Genomic DNA, 24,248 nt, shown 5'->3' on the forward strand with positions numbered 1-24,248 from the left:
TATGCACAAGCTGGAGGGCTGTGGGTCTCTCTCTGTGTGTCTTTACAGCAACATGGAAAAGCCTATAGGTTCGCTTCAGGCACTCTCGCACACACAGAGCCAGGGAGGAAGTTAAAACGCCTTTCATTGTTATTTAGGGCAGAATCAAAGTAAAACAATTGATAAATAAAAACGCCGACCGGTTTCGACCACGCAGGGTCCTCGTCAGGACGTGAATGCAAAGAGAGTACATCGCGAGTGGAATGCAGTGATTTCTTATATAGACAATTAGCCGATTAGAGGCCGCAGGTGGACTAGATTACATTGGCATCTTCAGTCGAAACAATAAATCACAATAGGCCATATGATTATCAACTACAGAAGCCACAGACTAGACAATGACAACAGGTCACTTCAATAGAAAGCAACTAGTAGAAGATGTCTAAAATCTATTTCTTCATTGAGGCCAGGGTACATAACAGTACAAGCATTGGATTTGAAAATCCAGCAAGTCTCTTTCTGATAATAGTAATTTATTGAGACGATCACCACCTCTAACAGACTGCGGCGCAAACTCAAAACCTTCTACTTGCAGCACTTCTTTATGGAGATGGCATGCCACAGGATAACCATTGTTGTTAGTTCTCCTGGCATATTTGTGTTCAGCAGCCACTCTACGAAAAAGCATTGTCAGCTGAATGCTTTTACGTAGGGCGCACAAATATGCCATAACAACCAGCAACAGTGATTACTCTATGACACGCCATTTCTACAATTGCCATAATAGCAACGACAGCCTGCTGAAAGTACTGTAGAGAGAGTTTGTGGTGATCGTCTCAATACGTTATTACAGAGGGAGACTGACTGCATTTTCAAATGCAATGCTTGTGAAGAGAGATTTTAGACTTTTTCTACTAGTTGCTTTCTATTCAAGTTACTACCTGTTGTCATTGTCTAGCCCACACATGGGTAAAATACCCGCGGGCCGGCCCGCGGGCGCCACCTGTGTGGCCCGCGATGGAATTGCAAAAAAAACACACACACACACACACACACACACACACACACACACACATACACACACACACACACACACACACACACACACACACACACACACACACACACACACACACACACACACACACACACACACACACACACACACACACACACACAGTGCACCTGAACGCAACCTGCAAGATACCCGCTGAATAAGTGTTCAAATGTTCATGTCATATTCTGGCCAATACTCCACTTCTGTTATAGCATTTCAGTCTGGAATATAGAATATCTTTCAATAATCTTTATGACTAAAAGGCTACATTGAAGTAGAAATTTAAATAACTCAAATAACTAGTTGGTTTTGGATTTATCTAGCTTCAAGATTGCATTTTTGTTCGTGTGACCCTCAACACAGGCTTTGATCATCCCGGGACACTTACTGATACTTATGCTTAAATTAACCCACTCATATTCTGATTTATTTCAAGAAAAACATTTCAGCTAGTGGAAATTCTAATTGGCTGGTAACTTTAAAATCTAGCAGCCATATTGGCAGGTGGTCAAAAAAGTTAATTTCAAGCCCTGAGAGCAGGTGGTGACATAGGAGTGAGTGAGAAAAGGATATTGGTGGTTAAGACTGAATAATGACATCACAACTGTTAATTTAAAATGAGTTATTCCTCTAAACGTGGCTTCAAATGCACCAAATTTTTCGCGCTGGCGCCGTTCGGCCCTCAGCAAAACCTGGTAGCGATGACATTTTTTGTGGCCCTCTCTATCATCAAAGTTACCCATCCATGGGTTACGGCATGACAATATTTGTTCGGCCCCCGGCAACAATCTGGGTTTCTCATGTGGCCCCCCATGAAAAATAGTTGCCCACCCCTGGTCTAGCCTGTGGCTTCTGTGGTTGATAATCATATGGCCTGTTGTGATTTATTGTATTGATTGGGAATATGCCAATGTAATCTAGTCCACCTGGCTATATAGGAAATCACTGCATTCCACTCTTTCCTTTCACGCCCTGATGATGTCCCTGCGTGGCCGAAACCGGTCAGCGTTTTTGGCACTTTTAAAAAACTTTGATTTATGCCCCTAAAGCCTAAATAACATTGAAGGCCTTTTAACTTCATCCCTGGCTCTGTGTGAGAGTGCCTGAAGCGAAGCGACAGGCTTTCCGTTTTGGGTTTAAGTTGATATTTAAATTCAACCACCTGGAGACTACAAGTGAGCACACGCTGATTCTCTTCTTGTTCCCATAAAGAATAGGAAGCGTTTGATTCCAAAACGCTTCAGGCTCCATCCATTTTAAGAAGAAGAAGAAAATGTTAGCTTGTGTTCTTTGCTCAATATTTAGAAAATACAGACAGTAACATCCCCTACATTAAAAAGAAAAGAAAATAGTGACATTGTAGAGACTGCAATGTCACTATTTTCAGGATTCTGCCAAAATAACAATTTTATCCAAATATACTAATAGCACATTTCAAAAATGTTACAAAGTGATTCACGCAAACAAATCAAAACAAAAGGTGATAAAGCAAAGATAAAACATACAGCCATCGTCATGTCAAGTGCATCTGATAACATGTCAGGTAATACAAGTTTACTTATACTATACTTATTTACTTATTTTTTTACTTATACTTACGTTATAATGTCAGTGTATTCAACAGTATAGTGGGTTTTGCTTCTTTCTTTTTCTTTTATTTTTTTTGACATGGTGGAGGCGTCATTCTGGAAATCCACCTCGTCAATTAAAGAGGGAACAGTCGGGTTAAAAGGAAGTTGACTGAAGCTAGAGGGCAAACGGTCAAAAATGCCAAATAAATATTGTATTTCTGTATCGCTCCGGTCTTGCTTGAAACATGACTTTGCCCCCCTGCTCCCCACCACACACACACACACACACACACACACACACACACACACACACACACACACACACACACACACACACACACACACACACACACACACACACACACACACACACACACACACACACACACACACACACACACACACACACACACACACCTTCACACCACCACCAAGCCATCCATGTCCAATAAGATGTTCTCCTACTGAATACATTACACACAGGAGGAGCCATCTGGGAGTATGGATGTTGGCAGCATTCCCACAACTATAACTGCATAGCAGAGGGTACAGAGGGGGCACCACACACACACACACACACACACACACACACACACACACTCACACACACATGTCCATACACAAACTCACAGAGAACAAGTCAACAAAAGGACATGCTGCTGTGTCTTTGCATGCATTATCTGGAAGTGAGCATGCACAGGAGACAGGAGGTCAGTAATCTGTATATCCATATACATCCAGTAGAGGTCAGTATTGTGTATATTAGCCATATAGATCCAGTATCAGAACATCCCATTCCACTTTTCTGATTTCGTAACGAGAGGCGAGAGAAACACTCTTAAACGAACACACTCGAGCACGCTTAAAGCAGGACAGCGATGTGGAAAAACCTTTCCGTTTTAATGAAACTGATGACAAAAATGTGTTTGTTAGTCTTTGTTTTACCATTTGAGCATCATTTTAAAGCATATCAGACCCCCCATCCCCCCCATGCCACTGCGGTAGCGCGGAATTTGTGAGCGGCCATTGTTAAGGCCTTTGTGTGCCTTAACATTGACATAATGTGTGATTCCCCCGGCTGGCTGTTGGTAATAAAGTTGTGCAAAACACAAGAAGACAAAGAAAGTGTCCAGGTTTTGCATCACAAGCTAATTTTTTATTAGCACAACAGAAACGGTAAAAGTACTCGCTCACTTTTTCCACTTGATGTGAACCAGCGTGTTGGTCGGCAAATAAATAGCCCTGTTTTTTACCCCCTACGATGCCATGTCCTTTTTCCATGACCAGCATTGTTTGTGTCCAGCCAAGCCTGCTGTTGGCTAGGTGAGCTCTGCTTAGCCCAGGTAATGAGATGAATGCATGTAGAGAGCTTTAACCTTGAATTTAGCACTCCAGCTCGCTCCAATAAAAATGTGCTGTGAAAATTCGCGGCTATGCTAATCCGGCCTGGTTAGGTTAATGCGGTTAGCGGGGTGTGAATTTAAACCTGTTATTTTACCCGGGGGCTACTTGCTATGCTTTCTGGGTATCTGAGCAGCTGTCAGTCTACTTGACGCTGCTGCCTGACTCCTCTCTCTAACCTTGTTTGCATAGAGTGAGAGTGAATGGATTGTGGCATAAACCAGCGTTGGCGAGCATTCATTATAAACACGCACACACAACCGCTCATATTTGAGGGCGCATAAACAAAACAAACCATTTGCATTTAGATGAAGAACGGCGTACATAACCCTTAGGTCAGGCAACATGCGGCAACGAAGAGATGCCTACAGTCTCATCCGTATTGACCACAACAGGTGCATTAAAACTTACCCATACATACATAACGTTATGGAAGATTCATCTGATATGGTGATGTGTAATCATATGAATCCTAATTATAATCATAAACAATATGAGGGGCCGCACAATAAGACCACTTTATCCCAATGTATTTGCCTTTACATTTTTCTCGACATGTTGGTATATAGACTGTAAAAAAAGATGGGTGTAGTGACTGTGCGTGTGATCTGTCACCCTGTAGTTTGCGGACTCTCGTTTTGAGGCCACCAGTTTGACATTTTGGCCATCGCCATCTTGAGTATTTGGAACTTTGATCGTCTATTTCACGGCAGAGTTATATAAGAATTCACCCCAGTTCAGTTCAGTTCAGTACTTTATTATCCCACTGGGGGAAATTCGTCTTGCGACAGAGCACAAAGAATGACAGCGCACACAATAGCAGTGCAACACAACACATAACAGCACGACAATAACATGTAAAAAAGATGGGTTGGATCAAAAAGGATAAGATAGGATAAAGAGCCGCGGCGCCAGTGTGAGCAGGAAGTGCATAAGTGCAAGGTAACAATTACCTATTGTGCAAGTTGAGCATACGTATTCACTTGAGACAAAGGAAAATTTGAATCGATTGCACTTTACCCTGGGAACCCTATACCTCTGTCCTGAAGGGAGAGGGTCAAATGCCTCAGAAAGAGGATGGTCTTGGCTCCCTAAAATCGAGTTTGCGAGTTTCTTTAGGACCTGGCGATCAAAGATGTTGGACAAGAAGAGCTGCTGCTTTCCGGTTGCCATAGCAGGATCCTAGTGAAAAGCTTCAAACGGATTCAATGAGGGATCTATAAAATAGCGCCATTATTTTACGCTCAACATTGAATATATTAAACCTCCGTAGGAAGTAGAATCTTTGTTGACCTTTCTTGCAGATCTCAAAGTTAAGTTTCTTGTCAATAATTATGCGAAAATATTTGTAGCTCTCAACGAAATCAACTTCCTGACCTTTTGCAACGGTCTGGGTGAGAGGGAGTGATACTGATCTCCTAAAGCAGGGATACTCCACTTGCTTTGCCTGGGGGCCACTTTTGCAAAATGACAGGAGGCCAGGGGCTAGTTAATAAACAAACATTAATATACATTTTTCTGTAGCGGATTGTAGGTTTTTGGGGTGTCAGCCGGAGTTTAGTCACACTGGATAGTTAGTTAGGTTAAGTTAAGTGCCTGGGCAGCAAGCAGAGGGCCATATTTGACAATGTAGCTGGCTTTATTTAACCTTAGTTTTCATTGTGAATTAGAAAATGGTCGGGGGGCCACTCTGCACCCTATCGCGGGCCGCATCTGGCCCCCGGGCCGCAGGTTGAGTATCACTGGCCTAAAGTCACCATATGTCTGACTTGTTTGGTCGTATTCAGCTTCAGACAATGATCATTACCACCAATGTATGAAGTTGTTGACTACAGGCCCGTGAGATGTCTCTTTGTGTTGAAGTAGACTACGGTAATGATGACCCTGTCGTCAGCATATTTAAGGATGTGTCTTATCACTATACAGGCTCCTACAGTCACAGAGGATGAACAGTAAATCAGAAGAACACATCCTTGTGGTGCTCCAGTTGAAGATAGGCACTGACCTGCTGTGACAAGGCCCAGTTGACCCCTGACCTTCTGGGGCCTACATGACAGGAAATCCATTATTTTGTACCAGGCTGGGGGAAAAAACAGTATTTACTACAGTACCGTATTTCTGCTGTAAAGTCGAGGCATTTGAACATAGGGGTGAATAGGAAATGGCTCCCTTTTGGAGCCAGCATCAAGTGGCCATTCGAGGAAATACAGTTTTTGGTACTTCCGCATTGGCCTCAAATTTAAGAACCGGAACTTGGGCCTTGCATGTGGTGCAATGAATGTGAAGGAAATGGTGACATCTGATCATGTGACAGTGATGAGGATGCTGACGGTGTCCGCCCCCCCCCCCCTCTCTCTCTCCCCCAGGTGCTGAACGAGGCGGTGGGGGCCATGATGTACCACACCATCACCCTGACCAGAGAGGACCTGGAGAAGTTCAAAGCCCTCCGCATCATCATCCGCATCGGCAGCGGCTACGACAACATCGACATCAAGGCCGCCGGAGAGCTGGGTGAGACGGAGAGACAGAGAGACGGACGCAGAAAGAAAGAGAGGAGAGGAGGAGGACGTGTAGAAAGAGAGGAGAGGAGAGGAGGAGGACATGTAGAAAGAGAGGAGAGGAGAGGAGGAGGACGTGTAGAAAGAAAGAGAGGAGAGGAGGAGGACGTGTAGAAAGAAAGAAAGCATAGAAGCCGAGGATGATGGGCAGAGAAGAGTTGCCCGCATGTCTTATGTCATTCTTTGAGCGTAGTAGTGTGAAGTCTAGGGCCGATTCGATGCGATTCCGATACGCAAGGTTTCGATTTCGATTTCCGATTCGATATCGATATTTGAGTTACCAATTTTGCTTGCATATGAAAGAGATTCTCAACAAACTACAGCTGTAAATTGTACAAGGACCCTCTAACCTGGTGCATTATTAAAATATTAATGTTTCCAGATGTTTCCAAGATCTTGTTGCGCCAAGAACCAAACCACGCGAGTATAACGGGCTTAAAGCGCCAAGCGTCCACAGGAAAAGGCATTGTATTAAAAGATCGGTATTGGGATTTACGAATCGATATCGGTTCCTTCAAATGAATATCGATTCGATATCGATATATATAGATTTTTACCCAGTTCAGTGAAGTCTAAATGTTTCAGTAATGACGTTTCACCTGAGTCTTTTCCTGCTCTCTCTCAGCCAAAGAAACACTTCACAAGAGAAAATAAAGTAAAACAAACACTAACAAAAACCATGCATCACAGATAGAGACAGTTGCAGTGGACACAGAGCTTTGGAGGGAGGCCAGACCAAACTCTGCTCGCTATATAGACTGTACATAAATAACACATGTAAACGGGGATTATTACATAGACAACATATGCATTGCGAGCCATTACATATGCAGAACAGATGCTGGAGCTGATATGAAAGTCTCCCTCTCAGTCCCGTTTGGCTCTTCGGCATATTATGTTTGCGATGAGTGCGGGATTGAGTGTGATGTCCTCATTATATGTCACTTGCGTTAATAAAATGTCAGTATGCCGACATGGATTTTTACAGAAATGTACTTTTCATGGGTTTAATTAGCAGTTACTACTATCCTCTCATTCCTCACACAGTAGAGTCAGTCAGTTGAGATATACTGTAGTTACAGTGTGTGGATTCAAAATATAGCAGTTTTTTTTTACTCAAGAAAAGACATTCCCCAACAATGAAGTGATATTAAAAACACCACAGATGAGCCCATGTTACAAAAAGCTACACTAATTATAACAAATAGTTGTACTCAATAACTAAATCAATATTCCATCAAGTAGTCATTTCATGAGAGTAGCTTCCACTTGGAGAATGGAGAATGTAATCACTGTGGAATACAACTCTCCATCTGACCTTCACTGTATCTCCGTCTCTCTCTCTCTCTCCTCCCTCTCTCTCCCTCTCTCTCTCGCTCTCTCTCCCTCTCTCTCTCTCCCTCTCTCCCTCTCTCTCTCTCTCTCTCTCTCTCTCTCTCTCTCTCTCTCTCTCTCTCCCTCTCCCTCCCTCTCTCTCCCTCTCTCCCTCTCTCTCTCTCTCTCTCTCTCTCTCTCTCTCTCTCTCCCTCTCCCTCTCCCTCCCTCTCTCTCTCTCTCTCTCTCTCTCTCTCTCTCTCTCTCCCTCTCTCTCTCTGTCCCAGGCATCGCCGTGTGTAATATCCCCTCAGCGGCTGTAGAAGAAACAGCGGACTCGACGCTTTGTCACATCCTGAACCTTTACCGGCGGAACACCTGGCTGTACCAGGCCCTCCGGGAGGGCACGCGGGTCCAGAGCGTGGAGCAGATCCGCGAGGTGGCGTCGGGCGCCGCCAGGATCCGGGGGGAGACGCTCGGCCTCATCGGCTTCGGTGAGCTCCGACATTTTAACCCCGGGAGGGGATTTTTTTTTTTTTTTTTTTTTACTGCGGGGAATGCTGCCATACTCAGTGATTTGAAACTTCCACGAGGTAGTTAAGTGGCGTTCGGAAGAGCTCAGGCGGCTCCTGGCAGCAAGTGTCAGCAGCATATGTGGGAGTGTTTGTGCTCGAGGCAGAACTTCAAAATTGATGACCGAAGTTGACCCAGTTATTTATTTTTTTCTTCTTCTTCTTCTTTTTACTCTAAGGAGCAGTTTATAGATCTATCTTTATAAATATATCTTTCAGCAGTAGATGAGTTTTTGTGACGGTAAAGTTTGTACGTGATACATGTGCAAGGCAACTCGCACAGCCATCAGGCTCTGTCTCAGGCTGAGTTTCTGATCTCATCTTATTTAAACTGACACTTATGGATTTATAGCGACATTTATTCATCTCATCTGTCTGGTGGTTTGTAGCAAAAGTATTAAACGTTGTCACAAGATGGGACACCTTGGCTTGATTTAGGGATTTCAAAATGTGAGTTTTTCTTCACCTCTCCCTTTTCACAATGTAGGGTGAAATATTATCGAGTGGAGGGTCATGTTTGCAAGCCATCTCTTTGGTTTGGAGCTAGCGGCACCCATTGATTCCGCTTAGGGATGCTAACGATAGCTTTGACGTAAGCTGCGTTTCAGATCATCAGTTTAGTACACACTTCAGTCGATACGCGCATGCATTTAGCGTCTTGCTCAAGGACACCTGGGCAGGGAGAGACGCATCAGCTCAGCTGTACAAAGTTTGGTGGGAGGAGAATGACTCAAAGTGGTCCCCTAATAATCCCTGGTGGTTGTTTGACCCCCCGTGTCGTGTCCCCCTCAGGGCGCTCGGGCCAGGCGGTGGCGGTGCGGGCCAAGGTGTTCGGCTTCAACGTGATCTTCTACGACCCGTACCTGCAGGACGGCCTGGAGCGCTCGCTGGGCGTGCAGCGCGTCTACACGCTGCAGGACCTGCTGTACCAGAGCGACTGTGTGTCCCTGCACTGCAACCTGAACGAGCACAACCACCACCTCATCAACGACTTCACCATCAAACAGGTAGGCCCGCCCCCCCCCGGGCTCGCGTGGAAACATATGCACACTCGCACACACACACACACATGCACACACTTCCCTGCCTACCAACACGAGGGTTGCAGGTTCGAGTCCCGATGTCGGGCATCCAAACAGGCACAATTGGCCGTGTCTGCGTGTGGGAAGCTGGATTAGGGGTATGAGTCCTGGGCGCTGCGCTAGTGCCTCCTCTGGTCGGTCGGGGCGCCTGTTTGGGGTAGCGGATCTGGGGGAATAGCATGATCCTCTCACACGCTACGTCCTGCCGGTGAAATCCCTCGCTGTCAGGTGAAAAGAAGCGGCTGGCGTCTGCACATGTATCAGAGGAAGCATGTGCTCTTCTATGGCTCTCCCCAGATCGGCAGAGGGGGTGGAGCAACGACCGGGACAGCAGTGGGAACTGGCCACGTACAATTGGGGAGAAAACAAACAAAAAAACATGCACGCACATTCACACCGACACAAAGTGAGTTTTGCTAATTTGTGTGCATAGCCTCCTAGTCTTCTGTTGATCGCTACTGCCATCTACAGTGCGTTCAATGAACTGCAGGCTCTGTTGCAATCCAACGTCAAATGTTTCAAGTCTTTGAATCATGAGCAGCTGTTGAAACGTGTGCTTGGCCCGTCTAGTTCAAAAGGAATGGCACTATCTGCTTTGAAAGAAAAGCAAGCTGAGTAGAGTGCATGTGTCTGCATCTGCTTTGTCAATTTTTTACTAGTTCTGCGCCCTGAATAACAACCGCTTCTGTGAAGATGAATGGATTACTGTCATCTAAATCCCCCACTTCTTAAACAAAATATTTTATTCTCCCCTTTTGCAATTTCTTTCTTTGACAAGAATTTGTTCTCCCTTTCAAAAGCAGTTATGCTCCAAGTCTCCATTTCTTTTGTGTGGATTGGAACATGCAGCTGATGACGACACTTCAGGGTGGAATATCTCAACATGTTGAATATGTCACAAATGAAGCTTCTTATTGCCAGAAATGTATATTAAATGATATGTGTGTGTTGTGTGTGTGTGTTGTGTGTCTGTGTGTGTGTGTGTGTGTGTGTGTGTGTGTGTGTGTGTGTGTGTGTGTGTGTAGATGCGTCAAGGTGCTTTCCTGGTTAACGCGGCGCGGGGGGGCCTGGTGGATGAGAAAGCCCTGGCTCAGGCCCTGAAAGAGGGCAGGATACGGGGGGCCGCTTTGGACGTCCACGAAACTGAGCCTTTCAGGTGAATATGATAATGATAATTCTATGATTTAACACAGTTTAACTTTGGCAAACATGAGAAGAATCACAACTTGAACAAAGACAGTGTTAACTCACTTAATTAAGAAGATAGATGGCAAAATCCCATTTTGATGTAAAGTTTAAAAAAAAAATTAGAAAAATTTCTTAGACAAAATATAAATACTGAATTTGATGCCTTCCAAAGCCTTTGCCTTTCAATCAAGGCGAACGACGGCTACTTCAAATAATTTAAAATCTAAGATGGTTTTGATTTGCTTAACACTTTTTTGTAACTGCATAATTCTATTTGTGATATTTGGTGGTTTTGATGTCTTTGTTATTATAAAATGTGGAAAATAGTACAAATAGTGTAGAGTAGGTAGTGTAGAGGAGTGGTTCCCAAACTGGCGTATACGGGTATGTGGAGGTACTACAGGAGGTACTTGAGAGAAAGGGGAAATGGAAGAATAAATCCTGAAAATAAATTAAAGGTTCAAATAAATCTGCTCAGGAGGCACTCATTTCAACTCTTTCACTCCATTTCTTATTTTGTAATGTTATATTCTTCAAAAGGTGGGTTATCAGTCATCCATTGCATCATAGCTATAGTTTTCTCTTGCCGTTTTCTCAGCAAAATGTTGTACGAGGTTACTTGGATTCAGAAATCAGGGAAAGGGGGCACTGAAGCCAAAAAGGTTTGAGGACCACAGGTGTAGAGGAGAACTGAACAGAAATCATCCATTCATTAATTCTCTCTCTCTCTTTCTCCACTGGCGAACAGTTTTACCCAGGGTCCTCTGAAAGATGCTCCCAACCTGATCTGCACGCCCCACACTGCCTGGTACAGCGAACAGGCCTCACTGGAGATGAGAGAGGCAGCTGCCACCGAAATACGCCGAGCCATCACCGGTACACACACATGTTCCAACACACACTTGCACACACACACACACACAAACACACACACACACACACACACACACTACTCTATGACTCTATTCATAGTCACACATGAATTCACTCTGACATATGCGAATGATTAGTCACCTCGCTGACTGCCCCGCCCCTCTCGATGCAGGCCGTATCCCCGACAGTCTACGAAACTGCGTCAACAAAGAGTTCTTCGTCACCACCGCGCCCTGGGGCATGATGGAGCAGCAGCAGTCGCAAGTGCACCCCGAGCTCAACGGTGCCGCCTACAGGTAGGAGGTGGAATTACAAGCACAGGGTTCACCTGTGTCTCTCCCTGCTATTCACTGTCTACAATAGATGGGCGGGGAGGAGGTAGTCTACGTGCTCATGTGAATGTTTGTCACAATTCTGTCTTTTTCCTAAATATTCGGGTGGGTTCTAGTGTCTTTATGGCATATTATCAAGCCTTCATAGAACATGGCCCCAATGAACTGTATCCCCTGTTAGTTTCAGCTATTCATTTCTCAGTCTCTATATTGTCTCAACCAGACTGAACTGCTTCTCTCACACAGCCGAGTGAACCAAACTATGGTACAGGCCATAGCAACGGGGGGAATGCAAGACAAATTATATACCTAATTCTCAACCAGGTAAATGAATGCTGCTACCACTGGCCCACAGGCCAAGGCAAATATGTAATTGTCAAACTACATTGTTAATAAAAACCACTGAAAACTACAGTTTCTGCTTCACACCCTAACTCACCTACTGTACACTGTACCTGCCCAGCCTCCCATCAGACCCCAAACCCCCAACCTGAGACACGGGGACGAGATAAAACACACAACATCACTGATGATGATTATGTAGGCCGGTGAACTTTTTAAAATTCATGTTTTGATTCATGCGTTTTACACATTTTCAGTTCAATATTATTTAGCTGACGTACATTTATCCAGAATGTAAGACTTGAATATAAGCTTCAGTTTTTAGTTCGCCAACACTGCAAGCAACAAACAGTAAGGAGTGCAAGGATCGAAGCCACTGAGTGCACTGACTATATTTAAAGGGACAGCTCACCCTAAAATCCAAAATACATATATTCCCTCTCACCTGTAGTGCTATTTATCCATCTATATCGTTTTGTGTTAGTTTCCTGAGTTTTGGAGATATCGGCCCTAGAGATGTCTGCCTTCTCTCCAATACAATGGAACTGGATGGCACTCGGCTTGTGGTGCTCAAAGTGCCAAAGAAATACATTTGATAAACTCAACATCATTGTCCACATAATCCACAGACCTCGTTATGAGCAGTTTCATGGGTTTTCTTTTGACCGAACTACACCCGCTAGCTGCTAGCTAGTTCCTACATGAGACTGCAAAAGAAAATAGTTCCTACATGAAACTGCTCACAACAAAGTCTGTGGATTATCTTGAGTAACGGGGTCATGATTTCTGGAAAGAGACAATGATGTTGAGTTTTTCAAATGTCTTTTTTTGGTGCTTTGAGCACCACAAGCCGAGTGCCATCCAGTTCCATTGTATTGGAGAGAAGGCAGACATCTCTGTGGCCGATATCTCCAAAACTCAGGCAACTATTCCAAAACGATATAGATGGATAAATAGCACTACAGGTGAGAGGGAATATATGTATTTAGAATTTTCGGGTGAGCTGTCCCTTTAATATCTCTGTATCCCTACAATGAGAGAGAAGTAACAGGTAAAGACTTTAAAGGACAATTGGCAGTGTGATTTGAGGTTTTGATCTTTTTTTACATTTTCCATCCATTAATATGAATTGTGACTGTACATGCATGCGCATGATTAAAGTCTGTAAGATTCAATTACAAACTAAAGCTTGATTTTCTACAATTACTGCCTAAAATGTACCCCCCTCTTCTTTACTGGGACTAACTTGTAGTATTTACGGTAGATGCTGTTTCAAAATTTTACTTTGAAACACAGCTAAGATGGGAGGGAAATAGCAAATATTTCATAATGTGATTTAAAAAGTACTGGATAACGATCTATATTATATAAACAAGAAAAGTGAATGCAGGAAATGACCAAACTTCTGTAATGCTGGAATTGTCCTTTTAAAAGACAGGGAGGTTTTTATCAATTTTAAATGAATATTGTCAGTGAAAGTAGAGGAGGAGGTCATGGGGTGAAACTGCACACTGACAAGGGCTGCGTTTCCCAACAAAGAAGCTTCTTAAGGAGTTAAGAAGCTTCTTAACTCCTTAAGGAGGAGTTAAGAAGGCTCCTTCTTCTTAAGGAGGAGTTAAGAAGGCTCCAAAGAAGTGTTTCCCAAACGCCTTCTTAACAGCCTTCTTAGAGGCTGTTAAGAAGGGTGTAAGAAGGCTCTTAAGAAGGGTTCTGTGAAAGGTGCTATATAAATCCACAACATTCTTATTATAAAAGGAATCCATTCTGATTAGAGGAATAAAAACAACATAAAACATTTAAAACACAAGTAACCACATTACATAGAGGAGAGATTTTCAAGTGTTCCCCAATTTTAAACACTAAAAGGTGCATGAAAGAAAGGAAAAAGGGAAAAACACAACAGTGGACTATATTATGTCCTTTTGCCTGACACGGCTGAATCTGCGAGTGTTTCATCATTAAGAAGGTGTTAAGAATGCCCCAGAACCTTCTTACAAAACCTTCTTAACGAAAGATCATCTTAGGCTAAGAAGCAATCGGGAAACGCGTTGGCTTCGTTGGCTTCTTATGGGAGCCTTAAGAAGGGTCAAAGAAGCTTCTTAGCTTCTTAACAAGCTTTTGGGAAACGCATGCCTTCTTAACGAAAGATCAACTTAGGCTAAGAAGCAATCGGGAGCTTCTTTGACCCTTCTTAAGGCTCCCGTAAGAAGCTTCTTAGCGCTAAGAAGCCTTTGGGAAACGCAGCCATTGTCCTTCCGTTATTGGGGAGTGGGGAAAGAACAAAGTGGACCTCGGGAGAAGAAATGGCCAGCTTTGGGCTTGAATTCCATAATGAGATACACACACAGACACATAAGCAGATTCGCAGGCAGCCAGTGTTTTGGGGAGGAGTGGACCTTCAGGATCGGGTTGTGGGTGCGATGTGGACCTCACGCCAGTTATTTGTCAAAGAACATCTAATGCAGCTTGGATGTCAAACACATAGTAACTGACTGTTCTGTCTGTTGGTTCCACCCACTTCACCTCCCTGTCTTGACGTCCTCCCCCACTCCAGATTCAGACCCCTGACCTTCTCCTTTATGGCCTCCATGCAGTATTGCTCCTTGCCATTTTCAACCCGGCACCATTTGTAAACACCTCATTACGCAGTGGTGACGATGACGCTTGGTGACCACACCCATGTGTTTATGACTTTCCCAAGGGCAACATGCCATTTCCTGTGCTCATTTTGAATTCTCATGTGCCTCTTTGTAGTTGCACAACTTTTCAGAATCGTAATACTAAAATCCCAGTTCAGACTGCAATGATCAGGAGCATTTTTGGGTGAAAAAACATTGTCAGTGTAATATATTTTTTTTAATATTCTGGCAAATGACCATATCACTAGAGTGGCAGTGACCGCCATGTCAGTTTCTGCCACGATTGTGATTCTCCACAACTATGATGTTTTCCAATCATTGTATTTGTCAGTTTAAGAAGCCCATAGCTTAAACGTCTTGAGGTGGACTGGTTGCTGCGCTGTTGCTGCCATGCCTGTTGATGTGCCTGTGTGCGTGTTGCAGGTTCCCTCCTGGCGTGGTGGGCGTAGCTCCCGGTGGGATTCCCGGGCCGATGGAGGGCATGGTGCCCGGGGGAGTGCCCATCGCCCACGCTCTGCCCTCCGGCACCCATCCCTCACAGGCCCCCTCCCCCAACCAACCCTCCAAACATGGCGACCCCATGAGAGAGCACATGACCGAGCCGTAGGACTGCTGAAGCCGAGCACGGGGTCCGATTACCCATGTATACTATAATACCGACACAACCATCCAACTATACGCTTGACCCAGCCATCTGAAGCTACCAGCAGGCTGCCTGCCTGCCTGCCGGCCGACGTTTCACTTTAGTTTTTGTATGGAACAACCAAACCCAAGTGAGGACCAGTGGGTATCACACACACCTGTATCACACACACCTGTATCACACACACCTGCGCTGCCACTCTCAAGGTGGCGACTGACCGTCGAACTCATGCGCAGAACATCTGACATTTCCGCCCTGTTATCTGTTATCTTTTTTTTTTGTTTTTCTTTGGTTTAAGTGATACTCTTGTTTTGATCTCTCTTTTTTCCCCCCCTGAACATTTTACCGGGACGTTCCTCCTGAGTTGTGGGACACGTTGACGATACTGCGTGCAGGACGGACATCCTGGCCCGCCCCCCATCCCACCCCATCCCACCCCGCCCTGCCCCGCCCCACCCCGCCCCGCCCCGCCGGCTTACCTACCAAAGGGAGCACTTGGAAGGACAATGACTTCATATATTACAGGACAAGCCTCCTTTCCCTCTCCTTACCCATCACATTTCAGCACAAAATGTGTCTGTTATCGTTTGTTTTTTTGTTTGTTTGTTTTTTACTTCCGTTTCTCTTATATTCTGTGTCCCTGTTGCAAGTGAATGATATCTGTCTTTCTGTTCCTCGGTGTGAGAAAATGAATGAATTTAAAGTTAGACATATATTTAGCGGACAGTTAGGAAAGGTCAGCTGATGTCATCAGTGGCATCAGCTCGTCTCCATAGAAACCTGGAGGCCATCTTTGCTCATTTTGTCACTGTCTTAGCTGGTGGCCCCTGAATGTAAAGTAACCATGTGGGGCGAGAGATGTGCTTTCCAGATCCAGGGAGAATCTTTTGGCCGATGAAATAAATTACCCTTTTAAACCAAAAAGAGGGGGGGGGAGTAAGGGAAACAAGGACTGCCATTCCTAGCTAGATCTATATTGTATGTTGAGTATGTTGATTTATCAGACTCTATTGAATTGAACTGAAGTACTTATAGCATTTGGTTGTTATTATTAGGAGAACACCACCTAAAATATGATCTGTCCACATCCAAAGGACCTACATTGCAGCACCAGCTAGCCAGCCAGTCAGGAAGGAAAGGGTTTGGAAAAAAGAAGAGTAAATCTCTTACTGACTCAGGAAAAAAAGAATAACTTTTGTCAGATGTATCTTTCCTCCCCAAATCTGTGCGAATCAGAACAGAAACACACACCCACAAAAAAAAAAGCTCTGGATTATTGCTTATCATGTCTCCACCTATTTCTCCATTGTGGTATTTTTTATATATCAAACGTATGTTTTTTGATGTTCAAGGTTTTGCAGTCCTGTTAGATTTGTATTGCCTTGTTAAATGTTCTTATAATCATAGTCTCATGTGAACCGCCCTCTCCTCCTTATAGTTTCTGATTTGTTTTCTGCTCTTAATGAAAGCCAGCTGCAGCGCGCCCTCACTGAGCCGCAGCAGCAACGGCATCCATCCCTCTAGACCCGCCGTGACGTTAGCAAGAGAAGGCTGCTAGCAGATTGTTTGGTTTTTAGTGTGAGTATTTGTATTTGTTTCTTGTACAAGGTGAACATATAGCATACAGTGCAGCTGAAAACAATAAATAAAACATACTGTTCTAATGATGGGATCTGTGGAAAGTTTGTGGGGATAAAGGAATGCGCCACTGTAGCGAGTGCAGTAGTTATGGAATTATGAATTATACAGAGGTGGGAAAATATTAATTGTGGAATTTTAGGTCGAAGTAAAATATTGGTTTCATGCAGAAAACACTTTGAAGGGCGCCTGCCTGCTGTTGGAAAAAAAAAAGGAAAACGGCCTCTGCTTAATTCATAAACCCAAACGTATATACTGTATCTCAGGGTCATGGCTTTCTTGCGCCTTTTATCAAACTAGGCTCGATGCCTAGGCTCGCTGTCGCCTGCCCTGCAGCTCGCATACGTAGCTCGGGCGCTGCACGGCCTCGCCTGCCCAATGTCTCCCTCCCTCAGTCTCTCTCTCCCTCTCCTCTCTCTCCCTCAGTCTCTCTCACCCTCCTTCAGTCTCTCTCCCTCAGTCTCTTTCTCCCTCTCCCTCAGTCTCTCTCCCAGCCTCAGACTGATGACATCATCACTGTACTATAGCCTCAGCCTTAGGGCAATCAGAATTAGGGCAATTAATCTGCCCTAATCAAAAAAATTCGTCCATCAGGTCACCCGCACAGGTGCTCTTTACACTTCCTGAAAGTTTCAGCCCGATTGCACGTAAAACGTTATAGCTGTGGCCGAACACAGAGCTTGAAACAAACAGGGGACAGAGCCCACACACTCAATTTTATAGATAGATAGATGGATAGATAGATAACCATAAACATTCACCATGAAGAAAAATCAGATGCTTCTCTCAATAAAAGTATATTTATTAGAACCATTAAGCCTAGTAAAATTCAAACAATGTAATAACATGAAGCATTCCAGCATAAACTGACATGAGGAGAGGAACAGAGGAAAATGGAAGAGCGAAGTGAGGAATGCAAATGATCTAGCTATAAATGACTAGAGACCAACCTATCGCTGCTGTCGTGCAGAAACCTTGTATCTCCAAAAAAGCTGTTTTTCACAAGGAAGAAAAAAACGTTCACATTTTAATATACAGTGTAATAGTAATAGCAACATTAATAACCAGTAATATAACATCTTTCGCTGGTCCAAAGTACCTGAAACTTTCACAGGGTATTTTTGGGTACCCCCTAAATCCATTTATGAAATAAAAAAGAAAATTGCCAAATTTGGAGGTACAAGGTTTGTGCCCGACAGCAGAGCTATGTTGAATTTAAATGTAACTTTGCAAACAAATCTCGAGTCGGCAGACGTGGATCATTTTGCCTGTCTGAATGTGAAGCGGATGGAATCCTCTCACCAGCAGCGACGTTCTGTCTCCTATATTAATAACACTTCCTCGGTATCGAAGGCACCGCACTCATGTGGCTCCGCTCCTACCTCTCTCAATCATTATTCATGATAAACGGTGTACCAGTGTAATAAAAGCAGTAATAATGTATGATATTCACTGTAACCACAAAAAACTGTACCGGTAGTTAAAACAGCACAGTCTTGGATGAAACAGAGTTCATTCCTTCGTCTGAGGAAAGAATGGGGTAAGACTTTATTGCTCTGGCGTGCCACACTGATTTATGACCAGTGCCTGGTTTGGGAGGAGTGAGACACCATTTCTGATTTGTTTGTAAAAGTAATATAGACTTGTTATCATTATGAAATTCACATAGTTGAACTCAATTCTAACTTTGGATTAATTTGATACCAAACATCGTACGTATCACATGTATGATTCCCTAACTGTTCAATAACCTTCAACTGACCCTTTTTTATTGAGGAAATTAATTGTCCGCTAGAGGCTGCTACACACCCAGGTGACAGTTGTGAAACTTGTAGGTCAGTGTAGTGTGATATTTAATAATAAATAATACTTGATTGGATTTATAGCGCCTTTCTAGACACTCAAAGCACTTCACATATTGGGGAGGGAACTCAACTCATCCACCACCGATGTGTAGCACCCACCTGGGTGATGTGTAGCACCCACCTGGGTGATGTGTAGCACCCACCTGGGTGATGCACGGCAGCCAGTTTGCACCAGAACGCTCCTCCACAACAATACACAAACACAACACAAACACAAAGTCACAAAGTTTTGGTACAACTGTTACTCAAAGATTGTTTAAATAATCAGACTGCATCCATCTTTAAGTCAGTGGGCCACACCTTATAGAATAACACTGTGTTTATCTATATGGGATATAGATGGTATAGAGATAAGCACTGTGCCTATCTCTATGGGACATAGATGGTATAGAGATAAGCACTGTGCCTATCTCTATGGGATTTAGATTGCATAGAGATGAACAGATGGTTATGATGTAACCCAGGTTTCCTGAGGGGAGACTTCTCTCCCTCGTCAATTCCATTACCTAATCCAGTGTATGACCCTTCTCTGGACTCAAATGAATAACGGTGTACCCTCACTGAAACTACATTTTAAAAAGCATCACCCTCCCCTATTTTCCTCCAGTGACCCCTTCCATAAATAAAGAACAGTCCCTAAAATTAATTAATTGTCCACTAGAGGCTGCTCCACACCCAGATGACAGTTGTGAAACTTGTAGATCATTGTGTAGTGTGATATTTGAGCTTGTAACGATAAAAGATATCGCTTATTATATACAGTAAATGATTCAGTGAGTTAGGCTATTGTGTATCGGCCACACCAGACAAAACTATTAAAATGGCATAGTTAGCCAAAAACAGGTGTATTTTGCTGAATTGAATTAGTATCATCATTGGTATCCAAGGAAAATCAGAGAGGAAACATTTTAGTTGGACATTCAAAAAGGTTTTCCTTTATTTTTTCCTTATTTGGCCTATATACAGTATATATATATATATATATATATATACATACATATATACATACATATATATATATATATATATACATATATATATGTCCTTTGTGATACACTCTGTATAGTGAGGTCAGGCCTACATCCACAAACCATCATAGTCACAGCTGCAACTATTGCATAAATACAAAGCAACATACATGTGATGCTGACATGTGATGCTGACATGTGTATGACTAGAATGAAACACACGAAAGAGGATACAGTACGCAATGGCAAGGGCGGGAGAAACAATAAAGACATCATTCACGGCAAAAAAAAAGTATCGACAACTCGTGGGTATTTTTTCCAACTTTGGTTTTATATGTTGAAGTCTCTCACAAAGACCTTAATCAAAACTTAAAGATGGTTTCACATAGACTAAGGACAAGAAACAGGCATTACAGAGGAGAACTGACATGTACCATGAGGGTGAACTTTGACAACATATACTATAGGAAGAAAGGGCCAAAGAGGAAGGAGGAGATAACGACGAGACAAGGGGGTTTATGCCGACAAATGAATGTGTCTCACTCTCACACGCGCCTGCAAAGAAAGCACCGGATTTTAAACATCCGAATGAGGTACTAAAATCACACGCAACACAAGTAAACTTTTCACTGATGGTCGTGGTTGTTTCTTTCCTCACAGCAAGAATGTTTCTGTGCAACATAAAATGTCTTCATCATGATTGAAAGAATAAATGACAAAACCACAAAAAAGGAAACAGAATAATTACAGAATCAAAGCTCTTATTAACTCAAATAGGTTTCCAAACAATAAATATGTAGAATACGTTTGGAGAAGAAAAAACACACACCCACACGTTTCATTCCAACCAGTCTGGAAAAAGGTAAACCAAAGATCCAACATGATCGGTGTGCTAAACCTTAGTGACTGTAGCTTCTTTGACTTGAAGAGGGAAAACCTCCCTTTCAAGAGCTTCATATATGACCTTTATTCAAGCAATTATATTTATATAGAAATTTGTTTTTTAATAAATGTGCAGTGCTTAGTAATAAGGATTAAAGTCATATTTATTATTACACAATCTCTGGTTTTCCAAAGGGCCTCCTGACCCAAAAGAAATTATATTGGCTTTGTCCCTGCCCATCCAAAAACAAAAAAGCTAAACAAGCCAACTCCTTTACAACTGGAAAAACATCAAAAAAAGAACAGTAATTTGGAAGTGTGCTTTTGTCAGTGCCCGTAATAAACTGATATAAAGTGTTGTCTTGAGTCGATGCTGGTACATTTTCTTATACTTCTTTTTTGCTTTTGTTAAACAACCACATGCATTTACATCTATGGATAAAGACTAATTTATTTATTTTTTTACATTTGAAAACCAAAACAAATCAAAAGGTCATTATTAGCATTCGTAAACCATGATATTTTATTTCTCCGTCATCCCCGGATCCGTGTTTTGCAGCAGTGGAGTTTCTTTGTCAGTCTCGGGTTTGTCCGGGTGACGTGTTGAATGCGTTTTCTTTACATGTATGTCAGAGTGCCGGTGTGTGTGTGTGTGTGTGCCAGAACGGTAGCAAATGTCTTCTGCCATAAGTGGGAGGGGCTTGTGGTTCCCCGTCCTCTCCTGAAGGCGTTCACAGCTTGTCCGTGTCAGGAAAAGAAAAAAGAAGAAGAGGAGAAACAGCGTGGGAGAGAGAGGGTAGAGTCCTGCCCCCCCGTGGACCGCCTCCCCCGCTCCGGCCTCCCCCGCTCCGGGTTTTGTCACTCGTCGTCATCGTCCTCCTCCTCGCCGTCGGAGAGCGAGGCGCAGGGGCGGATCTGCCGGTAGCCGTCCAGCCACTTCTCCACCATCTGCGTGAGCAGGGGGGGGTTGCGGCGGCGCGAGCTCTTCTGGAGCGCCACCAGGACGCCGCCCTCCGTCACGCAGCAGTCCAGCCACTCCCGCAGCAGCTTCTCCTGCTGCTCCTCGTTACCCATCTAGAGAGACGGCAAAAGGGAGGGAGGGTGCCATTACATCTCATTGCATATGACCAGCAGAGGGAGACATATCACTAGTGCTGCTGACATATGCTGTCAAAAACTAATCAAACACATTGCATTGATCATCATTAGCCATCTTATAGACAGGCATACTGCTGAATCCTAACTTCATACCAACATAATTTTATAGGAGCTTCTCATTGACAAGGTGTGATGATTAACTGTGTCAGGTCTAAATTGAGGACTCTGCCTACTCATCTTGAACCACCAATCTATTACGTTTGCATCCTATAAAGCAGAGCATGTGAGCGGAGCGGAGCATGGAGCGAGCGGGGGGATTTTGGCTTGAGCGGAGAGCGGGGACCAGAGCGGTACCGGAGCGAAAGTTGGATCGGCACCGATCACCCGCTCAGTACCGCTCAGTCCCGCTCCAGTTTCGATCACAACATGTTCGAAACAGAATGCATCGGTGCGTGGCCATGTGCACGCCCACTATTTTCTTGCCAGCTGCTGCGGGACGAGGAGGAAGAGAAACGAACATGCAGCCGACTCCGCTGAGCTCATGTTATTTGTAGTGAGCAATGCCCATTGCCCAGGCGTTTAAACGCAAATTAAAACACCCTGGCCTTTTTATCTCTTTTATTCTTTTGAGCGGAGCGGTGAGTGCGAGCGGGTGAAATCTGTATGGAGCGGGGAGCGGTCTGGAGCGGGTGGAAAGGACCGCTCCGAGAGGGAGGAGCGAGGAGCGGTAATTATCACCGCTCTGCTCACATGCTCTGCTATAAAGTAGTCACAGATTACAAAAAATCACTTGCCAATCTTGCTCATACAAACATTCTCTCCTCTCTTCCTTCAGGAAACAAAAACACAAAGATCTATCAAATCCCAAACAAAAATTATCCAAAATTTGCTTTGACCAAACCATCGGCAGAGAATTTTCTGACTGATCAAATAAAGACAGGCGATGATGACCCAGACGCCGTGGGGGGCCTTCCTTACCTCCTGTGCCGAGAGGAAGTGAATGTGAAGCAGCTTCCGTTCGCTGTCGACCAGCGGCAGGAATGTGACGGTGACATCGTCGTCCGTGTTAAGGTTGGCGCCCGCGCCCCGATTGTCGAAGCCGTCGTTCTCCATGGCCACCAGTGCTGAGAAGTGTCCCCGCGTGTAGCCCAGAGCGATGGGGCTCTTCCAGCAGAAACTCTGCTCCCACAGCAGGGGCAGGTACACACCTGGAGGGGGAGGGAGAAGGGGGAGAAAGACTAATCAAGGGTTTGTAGCCAAGGAAACATTTTCCAGGAGAGCAAAAACAAAAGTGTAATATGTATATATATATATATATATACTGTATATATATATATAATATTATATATATATATATATATATATATATATATATATATATATATATATATATATATATATATATATATATATATATATATATATATATATATATATATCCGAAAAAAACAGACTGTGTGTAAACTCCTTTACTGAGAATGACATGACATGAATGACATTCCTGGTGCAAAGTTGGCCCGACTATAGAGGCTATAAAGAATAGACTATAGAGAAATAAATTCAATGTATTCAAAATGTTTATTTAGGAAACAATAATTTTATAACATATATAGGCTATATTTATTTAGTGGTCGGTAGATATTCTATATGGCTGGAATTCTGGAACGTTACCGGCCGCATTGGCCATCTGAAAAAATGTCTAGTGGAATCCCTGCATAACACTGACGACCGAGTCTACGGAACGAGACAAAACCCTGTTGCTGGTTTATGCTAAAAACAAATTAGCCAGAACACAACACAGACTGTGTTGGAGTTTCCCCTCCTTTCTTCAGTCCCATAATACACACATCAGCACACACCTCATGACCACCACTGTAAGTGAAACCACAGCTCCCCTCTCCTCCAGTCTCTCTCGTAACAGTCTGCCATTGTGTATTTACTGGGTCACCTAGCATTCTGCCCCTCCCCTCTCCATAGGCGCCCGTATGCAAGTCTTCCTCCCTGTCTTTGACTCTGGCCCCTGGCAACACTAAATCATTCTCCCATCAGGCAGGCATTACCACAAGCGGCCGGCCCTTACAGAGCACTTTCATCATCCCCTACACACAGCCTCACTCAGCAGGCAAATTAAAGACAGACTGTTTTTACTGGGAGACTTAAGAGGCGGACCCTGCTCTGCGCTCTTATTGGGTTGGACGACTCGGGTTGCGATGGCTTGCATGTGTTCAGATTCGTGCGGTTGTGCA

At 43.8% G+C, this 24,248-nt stretch overlaps 2 protein-coding genes across 3 annotated transcripts in view; one reads left to right on the forward strand and one right to left on the reverse strand.

The window, feature by feature from the left end:
* Nucleotides 1–17,208, forward strand: part of LOC310788748 (C-terminal-binding protein 2-like) — a 60,616-nt gene extending 43,408 nt beyond the window's left edge. Inside the window, exons 3-10 of one of the 2 annotated variants that reach the window (XM_083650307.1) lie at nt 6,375–6,519; nt 8,168–8,374; nt 9,245–9,459; nt 10,560–10,690; nt 11,471–11,598; nt 11,768–11,891; nt 12,174–12,251; nt 15,332–15,468. In XM_083650307.1, coding sequence (XP_083506433.1) covers nt 6,375–6,519; nt 8,168–8,374; nt 9,245–9,459; nt 10,560–10,690; nt 11,471–11,598; nt 11,768–11,891; nt 12,174–12,240 — 1,017 coding nt within the window. In that variant the 3' untranslated portion in view covers nt 12,241–12,251; nt 15,332–15,468. Of the gene's footprint in view, nt 1–6,374; nt 6,520–8,167; nt 8,375–9,244; nt 9,460–10,559; nt 10,691–11,470; nt 11,599–11,767; nt 11,892–12,173; nt 12,252–15,331 lie in introns of both variants that reach the window. The other variant, XM_083650308.1, reaches the window with a different exon arrangement.
* A 2,912-nt stretch (nt 17,209–20,120) lies between these two features.
* LOC310788991 (ubiquitin thioesterase ZRANB1-like) overlaps nt 20,121–24,248 on the reverse strand; it is a 29,601-nt gene continuing 25,473 nt past the window's right edge. The window contains exons 9-10 of the mRNA XM_083650600.1: nt 22,981–23,210; nt 20,121–21,978 (exon numbers count right to left, since the gene is read on the reverse strand). Of these exons, the coding sequence (XP_083506726.1) occupies nt 21,763–21,978; nt 22,981–23,210 (446 nt within the window). The 3' untranslated portion in view covers nt 20,121–21,762. The remainder of the gene's footprint in view (nt 21,979–22,980; nt 23,211–24,248) is intronic.

Source organism: Poromitra crassiceps, assembly GCF_964638095.1.
Source record: "Poromitra crassiceps genome assembly, chromosome: 14".
In the NCBI taxonomy this organism is placed as follows: domain Eukaryota; kingdom Metazoa; phylum Chordata; class Actinopteri; order Beryciformes; family Melamphaidae; genus Poromitra; species Poromitra crassiceps.